Source organism: Astatotilapia calliptera, chromosome 8, assembly GCF_964374335.1.
Source record: "Astatotilapia calliptera chromosome 8, fAstCal68.1, whole genome shotgun sequence".
NCBI classification, from domain to species: domain Eukaryota; kingdom Metazoa; phylum Chordata; class Actinopteri; order Cichliformes; family Cichlidae; genus Astatotilapia; species Astatotilapia calliptera.
Genome location: NC_137429.1, coordinates 13720216 through 13734622, shown reverse-complemented (window position 1 = coordinate 13734622; position 14407 = coordinate 13720216). Strand labels below are relative to the sequence as shown.

At 41.1% G+C, this 14407-nt stretch overlaps 1 protein-coding gene across 2 annotated transcripts; it reads right to left on the bottom strand.

Annotated features, from left to right (window-relative positions):
• Positions 1-135: 135 nt before the first annotated feature.
• tdrd1 (tudor domain containing 1) lies at positions 136-12131 on the bottom strand. Of its 2 annotated transcripts, XM_026163095.2 has the most exons (26): positions 11937-12131; positions 11510-11677; positions 11337-11374; positions 10897-10957; positions 10596-10710; positions 10378-10444; positions 10165-10245; positions 9884-10063; positions 9639-9782; positions 9391-9556; positions 9217-9300; positions 8950-9126; positions 8753-8860; positions 5875-6045; positions 5374-5616; positions 4940-5062; positions 4271-4378; positions 3882-4049; positions 3275-3619; positions 3079-3195; positions 2830-2955; positions 1728-1895; positions 1238-1642; positions 974-1036; positions 809-852; positions 136-654 (listed from the first exon to the last, which is right to left on the bottom strand). In XM_026163095.2, exons 2-26 carry the CDS (start codon positions 11667-11669, stop codon positions 565-567), a joined length of 3552 nt encoding a protein of 1183 aa, XP_026018880.2. In that variant the 5' UTR covers positions 11670-11677; positions 11937-12131; the 3' UTR covers positions 136-564. The 2 variants fall into 2 exon arrangements, with proteins under 2 accessions (XP_026018880.2, XP_080161604.1); XM_080305478.1 differs by lacking the exon at positions 11937-12131 and having other exon boundaries at positions 11510-11899.
• Between the last annotated feature and the right edge of the window lie 2276 nt (positions 12132-14407).

Here is a 14407-nt window from a genome sequence, read left to right as displayed (position 1 = left end):
AGATAGTTTTACATCCTGGTACCACTTAAGACACATGAAACTACAGAGGCATTAAAGTTAAACTTTTTCCCTTTGGTTTACTGTATAGAAAGCTTTAGTAATCCATCAGCTTAAAAGAACACAAACATCGCTGTATTGTCTTTTTTCCACAAAGTTTTACATAAAACTCAAACATGTCAAAACAGAAGTGAGTCAGTGTGAACATCTCACCTGAACAGGTTATTACGACTCAATAAAGGAACAGATGGCAGCACAGCATGGGCCACAACACTTACAGAAGACACACAAAGATAAAGAGAGCTGAACATCTCTTGTTGTTGAATTTTGGCATTTTTTTCCAGAGGAAAAGCAAACAAAAAAAATAACTTCAGCTTAACCAAAAATTCAAAACATAAGTAAAAGAGGCACATAGAGTAGAATCTCACAGATAAGGGAACAAAATTAAAAGGTACAAAGAAATACGGAGAAAGCAAACACAAGCTGGTTGGCAGCTTCTGGAGACCAGATTCAGTTTGGGAGAAACAATCTGGGAAAGAACAACAACCTTGATTTCAAAAACAGGATTCAACAATGTTGTTTATCATATTTCTTCTGTCCAACAAACATTTGGATCAGCGAAAGCTGCAGCTTCATCAGCTCTTCCAGCTCATCGATCTGTGGAAGAGAAAAGCAAATAAAGCAGTCGCTCGTTTGCATTTAATTTTAGAGAAAAATATAAAAACATTTTGTAGTATTAACAAAAGCATTTATAAAATAGTGCCATTTAAGATCTTTTAATGTTAATCAAAACTGTGAGATCAACTCTGACCTTGGCCTGCAGGCTCAGACAGCAGCAGCCTGAGGTCTGAAGGGCTAGGATTTGAATGAGAGTGGAAAGAGAATCAGAGCACAGCAAAACGTCATGTCCAAAGAAATCCAAACACTTGTCAGTTCAGGTGAAAACGATTCAGTTTCTAATCTAAAACATACACACCATCACTGTTGGAAGTATTTTGGATTGGCTTTATTTGCTCAGTAATCTCCTTCACTGGTTCTCCTGAAGAACAAAAAACAATGACCCAGTCCTGTTATCAATTAAATACTTGATACACATCTTTTTACCAACCTAAATATACTTGAGCAAAGTAAAATACGGCACTTAAAAAATCTCACATTATTTTGGATACGTTTTGTCAGTTCTCTTTACACTAAAAAGAAACCAGTAACTTAATCCTACAATCACAATCTTATTACGAACCACAGGCCGATGCTGCAGAAATATTCATCTTCTCTTCCGGATGCTGGGATATTGCATCCACAGTATTTGCCAGCACTGTGGTGCTCACTGGCTCTTTTTGGTTTTCGGGTACCGATTTGGGCTTAGAGCCGTCTGGTGCGGCTGCAGTGTTGACAGATGTGCTGCTGCCAGTTTTGTCAGTCTTCTGGGTCGAGGTTGTGCAAGGGTTACTTCTCCTCTGGGCATGTAATGCTTCTGAGATCATGTCAGTGACGTTTCCCCCGCCCTTCTCAGCGGGCAGAGTGAGTGAGAGCACGTTAGCAGAGCCATCAAAGTGCTGGACTGTGGCGAGTACCCCATCCAAGACCGCGTTTTGAAATATCAGCTGCACTTCCTGAGGCCACTCTGCTGGAAAGTTCTCCTTACCTATCAATAAACATGAGGCAGTGCGACACGAGTCAGTAAACTAGCAAAGCCCAGAAAATGACAAAGAATACTTGTGCTGCCTTACCAGCAAGAGTGCAGCGAGTGATCTGAAAGGGAAGCTCCAGCGGGTTGCTGTGGATGGGCAAGATCCGGGAGTATGGCACCTTCTCACTGTTGCCATAGTCTGCATAGAGGACACTCACCTCTTTCTCACCAACTTCTAGGATTACTGCACGGTACCAGTTATTGTCAGCTGGAAAAAAAGAAGTCCAAGTCTATATTTTGTTTTGTAGTCACAGGAATTCCAACACAATTTAGAAAGAAAAATTGTCAAACTACTCAGCATTGAATGAAATATTACATTTATCCTCATTGGACTAACATATAGAACTCCTCTGACCTTACAAGCACTAAAAGCTCAATGAAAACAGACCTGCTGTAAGCTGGACTGTGGAATGTAACCCCAGCTAAAGCCTACTCCGTGTATACTGTGTTTAAAGCCCCCCACACACACACACACACACACACACACACACACACACACACACACACACACACACACACACACACACACACACACACACACACACACACACACACACACACACACACACACACACACACACACACACACACACACACACACACACACACACACACACACACAGTGTAATTATACCTACTAGAAGACATGAAATTACCAGCTTAGCTCTGTAAGAGCAAGAATTTCAGGTGGGGTTTCCAGAGCAGACCGCCAGCAATGAAAACTGGATGTACACTAACAGGATTAGTGTAACAGCAATTTTGTCCTCACTTGATTTTTTCTTGTTACCATGTTTATATTATTTATTAAATGAAAATTAGTAAACAACATTTCCTCAAAGCATTATGAGATGTGAAAATTAGTCTCCCTCAATCAAGCAAGGCGAAATATTTAAAATTAGATTATCTGTGAACATCTCATTCAGGACTAGCCTTCAAGTTCCATCCAACAACTTTTGTGAGAACCCATTTGCCCCCTTGTGGCTAGAAACAGTTACTGCATTGCCTGCGAACGGTGAACTAGTGCTGCTCTCTGTGTGTATAGCAGGGTTACAGTGACCTAAAAATCCAAACTAGGTGAGGAAAAAAACCTAACCGAAATTAAACAAAAACAAAAAACCCTGGCACATTTGAAAGAACCCCACCTGAGAACTGAGCACAACAAGCAGCCCCAGGAGTTGGTTTGCCCTTTACAGCTGTGGACAAGGTGGCCTGGCTGTTGCAGTAGACAGCCAGCTCCACCATCACCTCCTGAAGCTTTTGTTGATCCACTACAGAAATAAATCAATAAATAAACAAACAAACACAAGCATAGAGAGCAATTAGATAAGACACAGCAAGGTCTATGTTATGTACATGCATTTTATAAGACAGTAGAAGACAACTGTTTCAACCTTGAGCAGGACCCAGCAGATAAAAGATGGAAGGATTAATGATGCCCGCAAAATAAGGCTGAAAGGCATCACTGAGCGGCAGCTCCACAGTCTTCCACTCCACTGGAAAAGATGGCACTGAAACCAGAATGCAACATTATAAATAAGCCTCCTAAATCACCACCAGCATCTTGAGGACTTCCTCTCTTTGGCTGACCTTCTGTGGACACTGCAGTCCATCCTTCAGCTGGTATCTCTTTGAAATTAACTTCTGTCTGACTGGAGACTTGAGTTTCTAAGGGATCTTGCTCATTTGTCTTCACGCTTTGTTTGGTTGCAGAGCCTGTTGTTCCATGTGTTTCTCTGGCAATCTCTCCAGGAACTTTAGCTAGTTGCGCAGAAATTAAGGCAGCTGCCACATTTACTCCTCTGCTTTCCAGCTCCACACCGTAGCCCTGTTCAGTGACAGAGAGGACACGTGCAGAGAGCTGCTCACCATACACCTGAGTCTGGAACCACAGCACAGCTTCACTGCTCCACTCTGATCCAAGAGGCTCCACGCCTAAAAATCAAACACACACCACTCAGTATAATCTACCCTTTAAATTTTTGTATTTTTTTAATTCAAACGTGAACAAACTTCCATCTGGCTTTCACACAGTTCCAAAGCTATAATGCAGTCTCTCCATGAATGTGCCAAAATATATGACAATTTCTCACATTTCAAATATGCTTCATATTGTGAAACAGAGCTCTCAACCACACACACACACACACACACACACACACACACACACACACACACACACACACACACACACAACCTGTGAGCCAGCAGCGAACTGCCTGGAAGGGTAGAGTCAGTAGCTGGGCTGTAATGGATCGAAGGTGGCCCTTTTCAACTGTCAAGCTGTAGCCATAGTCCACAAAGTTCACAGCTACCTTGTCATCAGACAGCCCCGTCACCATAGCCCGACACCACGCTCCATCCCCTGGGGAACAAACAGCACATCATGTCCCATAAATGCCCCAAACACAAAGAAAGACAAGATTCATCATGAGTGGATTTAGATCACAGTGTGGGGAAAAAGCAGCTATAATAAAAACCCCAGAACATTTAACTGACAATAAAGTGTGGTTTGTGTCATGTTTTAGCAATCGGCTGCTGAGCTGATGACATTTATAAAGTCAGTGGTACAGCAGATGGTCTCACCAGGTAACAGGGCACAACAGGGCTCTCCCACCTTGGGCTCGAAAGGTGACGCATCAGCCTCACAATGCTGCTTTAACTGAGCCCCCAGCTCTTTCAGGCGCTGGTGGTCTGACAAACACACAGATAACACATGCATGCATCAATAAATGAATCCTCTGACTCATGCTGTTACTCTCTTCATACTGGATATTTATAGCTTAATTACTGGCATTTTATTTGCAGTATTGTTTTGCATTTTTGCTTGCTTGTAAACACCATGGTGGGGTTGCCCACCTCATCATATTGTTTGTTCTGCTTACAAAGACAAAAGACCCAGACTACCATCCACTCTCTTCTGCTTATTTATTACTGTGGTCTCATTAAAAGTATCCTTAATTTTCTTTTCACTTCTGTTTTTATTTCCTTGATATAAAATATCTGAATGTTTTTTCACTAAATAAAACAAGCCTTTGCTAACATTTATCCTTACACTGGTGGTGCTAATGCAACTGTACATTTTTACAATATATGGAAAATATTGCAGAATAATTACATGACTGAAAATCTGATAGATTTGCTGCCTTTAAAAATCTAAAAATAACTAGTTACTAACGAAAAGTCTCTGTATATTTGCCGAGACAATGCTGCTATGGGTAAAAATGGCGGCTATTTAGGCTAAAGAAACAATACCTGTAGGACTGTCAATGCGGCAGTAAAACGCTGCTGGGTTCTCAGCCACGACAGTGACTAACAGTGCCACCGCCTGGCTGTTGCAAGGAAGCTCAGTACAAGACCAAACCAGAGGCTCACATGCTGGGAGAAACGAAGCCAAATCACATATACACTTAATCAAGTTATAAAGTACTTTGGTTATTCATGTCTAACTTATCCACAAGCAAGTGGTGACTATGGCAGGTAAATTTATGACCACAAGAAGAAAATCCATGTCAATGTCACAGGCCTCTGCCAAAAAGGAATATTTGCTTCAGGTTTTCAGTTCTACATCATCATCATTTCCCCCAAGATGCATCAAATGAATCCAAATTAATCTCCCCATTAAAAAAAAAAAAAACCCCAAACAAACTAAAAACCCAATAAAACCATTACTTTCAGATGCATCATACCTTGGGCCTCTGCAGTAACCACCGTCTCATTATCAGTAGTAACAGCACAAGGTGCAGCGTAACCTGCGGATATCAGCAATTCAGCTATATTGGCCTGTGGATCGCTGGACTCATCAATCATGGTCACCAATGCCTTGCCCCCATGTGCACCCTGGATTTCAATGTGCAGTATTCGGTTTGACACTCTTCGCTGCAGAGCCAGAAGGCAGTCCTCCGGCCAGCTCTCCCCAACAGGTTGAACCCCTGGAATGGAAACACCGCCCCCAAAAACAACAGAGGGACACACTAATCATGCGTTTCTGTATTATTTTCTCATTTAAAAAAAGACAACACCAAAGAAATGTAGTGTTTTTAAGTCAAAGTATACAAGTAACTTTAAGTAAAAATAGGTGAAAAAAATTAAATGACATTTGGCATAAAACTGAGCTCTCTCACATTCACAGCTTAACACGCTTAAGAATTGCTAAGCACTCAAAATCTACTGCATAGTGGAAAAAATACCTGCTAGACCACATGGAATAGCCTGCATGGGAAGGCGTAAGAGTGAGGAAGCGATGGGTCTAAGGTGGCCTAACCCGACCTCCTCAGAGTTGCCAAAATCAAGGTACCCCACACAGACACGTTCCTCTGATGAATAAGCCAGAATCTTAGCCCTGTACCATTGCTTGTCCTCTGGAGAGAAAACACGAAGAGCCAGAAAGTACATTTATTACACCATTTTAAAAGACACACCATCTCTGAATTAGCTTGTTAAATACATTTCAGGCACAGGACACTTTGAAATCAAATAATGATAAAAGTAGAGCTGGGCGATATGAGATTTTTTCATATCACGATAGGTTTTTTTCATTTCAGGCGATAACGATATCTATCACGATATAAGCCAAATAACTATATTTGTAAGATTTAAATGTGCCTTTGCTCACAAGTAAAATGTGAAATAATCAGCAGCTTGTTTTTATTTAAATATTTATTTCCCATAATAAGTTCAACAGGGTAGATGTACTTAAGGAACATGAGACTTTTTCAGATAAATAAAGGCAAATATTGCAAACTACACAAAAGGCAGCCGCTAAAGCGTTTAAGTTTCAAAATAGAACAAACGAAACAGACTAAATTGTCAATTCCACTTAGAAACAAAATATTAATTCTAAAAATAATTTTTGGTTTGTTTTACAGAATAACAGACAAAACTGACTAACTTTCGTCAGTAGCAAATAAACTGAGAACTAAAAGGAAATTCTCAATCTCTCCTTGTTGTATAGCTTAGCTTTTCAAACAGTTTTAACAGTTACTTTAGTCTGACAAAAGCCGAATGACGAATTAGCGCTTCCAGTCAGAGACTGAGGCTACGTCCACACGTACACGGGTATTTTTGAAAACTGAGATTTTCCGTTTTCGTTTTAAAAAATAATCCGTCCACACGTAAAGGCAGAAATGAAGGAAAACGCTGCTATGAACATGCCAAAGCAGCAGGTGGCGCTAGATTCCTAACCGTGCAGAAATGTGCAGAAATCAGAAGTCTAGAAGCCTCGGTGGGAAAAAGTAAACAAAGCTGGGGCATAGAAGCAGAACCGAGTCGTATGTGTGGAGGGACAGTAACTGTGTGTATATGTAAGCATTTAAACACTGCAGAGAGTAGAATTAACAGTAACAGTATTGTAGAAATTCATTTCACTGAAACAATAACATGGCGCACAGTGTGACGTCAAAAAATGTGCACACCTTTGACGCTGCGTTTTCTCCGTTTTTCTATCCATCCATCCATCCATTCGCTTCCGCTTATCCTTTTCAGGGTCGCGGGGGGCGCTGGAGCCTATCCCAGCTGTCATAGGGCGAGAGGCAGGGTACACCCTGGACAGGTCGCCAGTCCGTCAATTAATCAATTAACCTATCCCCTCAAGCTGCATGTCTTTGGACGGTGGGAGGAAGCCGGAGTACCCGGAGGGAACCCACGCAAACACGGGGAGAACATGCAAACTCCACACAGAAAGACCCCGGCCTGATGTTGGAATTGAACTCAGGACCTTCTTGCTGTGCGGCAACAGTGCTAACCACCGTGCCACCGTGCTGCCCTCTTTTCTAGTCCCTAAGGACCCCTGTCATCCACCCATTCACACACACATTCACACACTGGTGATGGCAAGCTACAATGTAGCCACAGCCACCCTGGGGCGCACTGACAGAGGCGAGGTTGCCGGACACTGGCGCCACCGGGCCCTCTGACCACCACCAGTAGGCAACGGGTGAAGTGTCTTGCCCAAGGACACAACGACCGAGACTGTCCAAGCCGGGGCTCGAACCGGCAACCTTCCGATTACAAGGCGAACTCCCAACTCTTGAGCCACGATCGCCCCATGTTTTTCTAGTCAACACGTAAATGCAAAAACGGAGTTTTTAAAAATCTTTGTTTTCAGTGACCAAAAACGCCGTTTACGTGTGGACGAAAGGTGCAAACGCATAGAAAAATCTGCGTTTTCAAAAATACCCGGGTACGTGTGGACGTAGCGCATGCACCAGTTTATTGTATTTCCAGACTTGCTTTCGGCACAATTTACAGTGCACGCTACTCTGTTTTTTGTCAGACTTGAAATAGCCGAAATACCTTCACACTACAGAACTTCTATGGCTCTTCCGTTCGACAATCTCTCCGACATTGGAACCATCGTCTGTTTTCTCTTCGGTCACGCTCGGTTGATTTTTCTAGTCGGCACACTCATTTCCTCCATTACCCGGGCGGTACGGTGGCTGGCTGCTTCCCAAACAAATACACATGTGCGGCTTGGCACTTGTGCTGTACGTAACAAGTCACGTGACGTGACGCTGCGGCTGTGATTGGTTTGGCTCTGCGCTACGTAATTTGGATTGGCTGTTCTTTTTTTTCCTTTTTCTTTTTTTTTTAAGAGGACAAGAGCGGCGAGGTCTATCGCGATACATATCGTTATCGTTCTATCGCCCAGCTCTAGATAAAAGTATTTAATTTTTCAAATACAAATATTTAACTCCACAGCATTCAGTAGCTCCAAATCATGTTGTGTAAAAACAAGTCAAACACTAGGACTGACAGAAATTGAAACCTCGAACCACTGAGGGGATCAATTTGACCCCATCCCACAACAACATCACCAAAGATGAAGATCAATCGATGAAAAAAAAAAAAACAAACAAACACAAAAACAACAACAAAATACTCAATTACTAGAATAATCAACAGCTGTAGCCCTAATGATTAGGTTTTACTTTAACAGGGTTTAAAAAGACCCCTCTGACGATTCTAGTGTTCACTACAATACTGCTGTACAGCTTACAACAGTTTTCATAGCCAGCTATAGCGTCATACTCCCATTGTAAAACATTAATAGGTACTAAAATGTTATACCTGAGAACTGGGCACAGCACACTGTGGTGGGAGCTGGTCTAAAGTTCTGTGGGGTTGCAACCTGAGAGCAGTGTTCCCTCAGCTTTAACTGCAAATCCTGAATCAGTCCTGCAAACCAAAGTCTCAGCACAGGTTAAAGGTATATAAAAAGGTTGAGTGATTTAAGTTGCATTAATAGTTCAGCAACAGCTTCTCACCAGCGTTCTCCACCTTTTGCACGATAAGTTCAGTGGGTGACTGGAAGTGGGTGACCACAACAGAGAGCTGATCACCCACTGCTTGTGTTATTGGCTCTGGTAGTTGTGCCCAGGTATTGTCATCTTTTCCATCAGAGAGGCACCGGAAGTTTTCCAAAGATGCGCTCATCATGGCATCTGGGGAAGAAAAAGAAAAAAAATGGTTACAAAAACACATTTTAAATGTTACAAATTGCACTGACTGAGGATGTTGTATATGAATCTTACTGATATCTTGCACAGTTGGCACGATGTTAACTGGCTCTTTATCTGCATAGCCGTGTTCAAGGAGGAACGTGTTCAACTGTTTTCCTAAAAGAAAGAGACCGGGCGAGAGCTGGGCTTAAACATTTTAACTTCAGTAGATCCTTTAAATGTGCATCTCTGTTTTATATAAGTCACCCATGGAAAGCAGAATATCCACAGCATGAATGCGACCGTCTTCTACAGTTTCCACCAGCCTAACTGTGACAATCTTGCCAGCCAGCAGCTGTCTCACAGCAATGCAGCACTCGCCTGACCAGCTCCCCGCCACCGGCACAACCCCTGTGATACGACACTCCATTGCCTGCAAATAAAAGAGCCAAGGACCAAATTTAAAATGCCAGCATGTCACAGGGAATGTATTAACTGTGCAAATATGCACCCACACATGGGCAAAAAGGCTTGATGTCAGCCGTCAGGGCTCTGATCCTATCCACAGGGACATTTTCTTCATTGCCAAAGTCAATGTAAAGGACGTTAGCCATCTTATGGTCAGGAGCCAAAGTCTGTACAAGGCCTCGGTACCAGTTCTAGACACACACACACAAAAAGTGGGCCCAAGTCAAAACACAGCCAATGTAAATATTACAAATAGCAACCTGAGGACTTGCTTAAGAAGGCCTCGGCTCACCATATCACAGGAAAACTGAACCGCGCAAATCTCTCCAACACAGGGTACATGTGTTGTCACTGAGGAGCTGCAGTATGTTTTCTGAAGCTCTGTACTGATGCTCTGCAAAGATTCCAGCAACTCAGGGCTTTGAGGGACAAGGAAAAACCTGCTGGGGCTGTAGAACTCTACAACACGCGCCTAAAAACAGCAACAACCCAAATCACTCATTCTGGTATTTAATAACACACAAAAAATCTGCTTTTACTTTTGAAGCTTGAGGCAAACTGGATACATTTTACCTGGATGTCTGTTCCCTTGATGACTTTAGTTACATGCAAGTCCTTAAAATAAACCCTCTGGAGGCTAGACGATTCACCGTGCTTCAATATACAAATTTAAAAAAAATAATAACACAGATTACTTTCTTTAACTTAGTTTTGATTTCAAATTGTGCAAATGTGAAGCTTTCAACTTTTACTCGCATTAGCATATCAGTGAAGTATTGCAATTACCTTCAGCTCCCCCAGGCTGGCTCTGTCTTCTTTAGCTGGCACAGCCGCTGCTTCCACTGGTTTCCCTCTTTAGATTAAGATAAACAAACAACTTCACATTATTTATTGGGCATTCCATCTAATTTCATCTTATGCTGGTAAAACAAAAAATGGATATTTAAGCATTCATTAATATTAACAACTGTCAGCCAGAAGCACATTGTGTTGCCCAAGCTTACTTTACAGGCTCTGGATCAACGGCTTTGCACACATGTCTGTGGGTCTTCCAGTCTTCTGTCTGACAAGCCACTGAGCAGTAAGGCACCTTCTTACAACGCTTGCATCGAAAATTGCCTGTGAATGAACAGTTATTTTAGACTTTACTAAAATGCTTACACAAGAACAACAGCGCTGAAATGAGAGTGCAAATCACTAAAGATAACCAAAAAACAAAAACAAATTAAGAGCCTCTGGCTTAAAAAAACAAACAAAAACATGCTGCCAAATAAACACAATGCCACATTTAAACTGTCATATTACCTTGGTGACCACAGTAGTTGCAGAAACGCACAGTCAGAGATGGCTGACCAGATCCCAACAACTGTAAGGGGAAACAAAAATAGTACTGACTTTTACTTCTATTCAACAGTCTTCTACTTCTTTTGGAAACTCCTTTTAGAGCAGATCATCTGTCTCACTCTAACCCTCAATAGCTTCCTCCTTCGTCACACCAACCCTCTGCATGTTCTCCTTCAGTGCATCCTAACTTCCTCTGAGGTCTTCCTCTTTCTCCTGCCTTACACCTCCAAAATTATCCTGAGTCCAATATATCCACTATCCCTCCTCTGCCCATGCCATCTCAACCATGGCTCTCTAACTTTGTCCCCAAAGTGCTCAATCTGAGCACTCTCTTTGATATACTTATTTCTAATCAACCCCACACATATCTAGCAAACGACAAAACCATCAACAATACATACTCCAGATTTATCCCTGTTCACTGATGAATTTATGGGACCTGCAAAATGAAAGGAAGAAAAAAAAACGAGCAAATTATTTTTACAGAATTATCAGATTCCTTCATTTTTAGTTTTATCGGTGAATAACAGCATAACTGCACATTTTGGAGGGTTTTTTGTTTTGTTTTTTTTACCGTCCCCAATGGCGCCTGATGGGAGGCGCACGGCTGGAGCGCTGGGCATGGTGAGGTGTCTTGGAGGAGGTAATGTACTGCAAACACCCGCTGGGATCGACGAAGGTTTCCTCAAAGGCAGGTTTGGTCGAACCACATTTGTCGAAAATGAGCGGTTCATTTCAGTACCTTTCAGTGTTATATAACAAATGACTGTATCAAGACATTATACTTAACTTATATCTGCACTTTAGCATTCTTAGCTAGCTAAAGGTTACTAAAGCTACGAGTCAAGGTCACATAATAATGCATTAGCAAACTATTTTTTAAAAATCACGTTAAACGAATAAAAACCGCCAGCAGCACATCTGAAGAGCATTATTCTGTCAAATAATCCAATAAACGTAACGTTTTAGTGTACTTGTACACCGCAGACTCAATGCCGTACCTTGCACGTGTTGTTTGACCAGAAAGGGAAAAAAGTTGTGCTCATGCGCAGTAGCACCAGTGTCGCACAGTTCACAATGTTCACGAGCCCAAATCAAATCAAGTTTAGTTAACAATTACTGAAGCCGATATGTTGGCTTATTATTGAGAGGTTAGGAGGAAACATAGGAAAAGTAACTGGACTGAATAGCAAAAGATCAATAAAGTAAAACCTCTGGAAAATCTCTCAAGAAAATTTGAGGAAGTACCCCAAACCGGTTGCAGCCTGAGCCTGGTTCCAATGGAGTTTTTTTTTCCTGTTAAATTGAGTTTTTCCTTCTCACTGTCCCCAAAGTGCTTGCTTATAGGCCATCATTTCATTGTTGGGGTTTTCTCTGTTTTCATTGTGGGTGCCCTGAGGAAGCTGTTGTTGTAATTTAGTGCTATATAAATAAAACTGAATTGAATTGAAAAGAACTGAAAGAGTTGAAGTTTGGTTGTGTGGCTTAGTGCTGAGAAAAGCACTAAAGATGAGATGTTTTATTTGAGGATGTTGGTGGAGCCGTATAGAGAAAGTCAATAGCAGTTGAACTGTCTTTGTGGATCTAGACAAAGCAGAGGAACTGTTGTTGTTTCCAGTAACTTCTTGTTTCCAGTGGTGATGGACAGGCTGACAGATGAGGTCAGAATTCAACTTGCCAACCATTATAAACAATTACAATACAAATAATTACAATACAAGCAATTACATTATCAAATATTGTCTAAGCCATACTTACTGAGTACCAGGAGTAGCACATTGTTTAGTACTTCATTACATCAGTGCAAGTCATTTGTTTAAAAGCAGTGTGCCCAGTGTTTGTTTTCATTTTCAATTTATTTATTTATTTTATCTTTTACTTTTTAAAAACTATCTACATTAAAGACTAATCTAAAGCCATCGTCTGTGTATCTTTACATTTCCTTAGGATGCTTTGCCAGTAAAAAGTGTCATTCTTGTGTCATAAAGCCTATTTTACTTTAAGCACGAGCAAACCTTCTATGTGCCGTCAAAGCTAATTTAAAATGGACTGAGGCAAAATAAAAAACTGTCCTGCCATCAGACAAATCAAAATTTGAAATTCTTTTTGGAAAACATACATGTTCTTGGCTAAATCAGTACTCAGTTCAAAAGCATGCATCTCTGATGGTATGGGGGTGCTTAAGTGCCTATGGAGTTGGTAGTTTGTACATGTGGAAAGGCACCATGAGTTTTGAAATATATTTATATATATAGCTTTTAGAACAACATATGCTCATCCATTTTTCAGGGCTTTATATGTTTTAACACAACAACACTAGACTTTATATTCCAACTGTTAGGTATTTTAGCACTACGGTTAGCATTTACAGGATATTGTTTTATAGTGACATTATGCAGGAAAACTCTGTCATTCAATAAGGCCCCTTTGTTTTAGTTATTTTTCTCTTTGACCCAAGAATTGATGTGTGAGAATCACAGGCTGGTACAAGGTTGAAATACCACAGAGATCACTCCCTCAGCTACATTAGTTTCTTAATCTTTTAGACGCCTGTTGAAGGCCAAATGGTTTGTTTCAGATTTCACTAATGAAAGAACTCTTTGTTTTGTGCCTTGAAAATATGTCGCTGAGATAATCACAATTGTAGCTGAACTAATAAACTACACAAAGGATGCTTCTTCACCCAAGGGCAGGAAGACGCTCCCTTATCTTGGTCTGTACTGGTTTAAACTGATAATCTGCTGTCTCATGAATTTTACCCTCTATATAAACTGTTGTACTTGTGAATAAAGTTGAGTCAATTTGGGAAGACAATCTAAAGCAGTCTCTGTTTTCTTGTTCTCCCAAGCTGCTCCCGAGCTCGTACTAACACGCTGAATGGCATGCTTGAATATTACTTGAGAATATATTTGACTGTGTTACAGACTAAGGGACATTCTCTGCTGATAGGTGAAGGTACATTCTCTGCTGATAGACGTCCACGCCTCGAAGGAAGTCGATCCACGGATTAGGCCTTGGAAACCGTTTCCTTCACCAACCATTATAACAGCATCGCTTCATAGTAGAAGAGTGCAGGTACTGAAGTGGCCTGCCTCCAGTCCAGGTCTTTCACCAGCTGAAAACAGTATCATGAAAGGAGTGAAATGAAAATGTACAACAAAGATGACAGACAGACACAAATCGTACAGCATTCATCTCCCATAAGTCCAATAATTGATCCCCCTAGTTAACGAATGTTTATGGGCTCTTGTTAAAAGAAGTTTTGATACCATCAAATTCAAAATCACCTTTTTATTCCTTTAAAAAGGTACATTTTTAAGATTTGAACATTTAATATATGTTGATTGTTCTACTGTGAATAAAATATGGGTTTATGAGATCTGCAAATCACTGCACTCAGTTTTTATTTACATTTTATACACCATCCCAACATCTTCAGAACTGGGGTTTTACTGTGCTCATATGCGCTCTT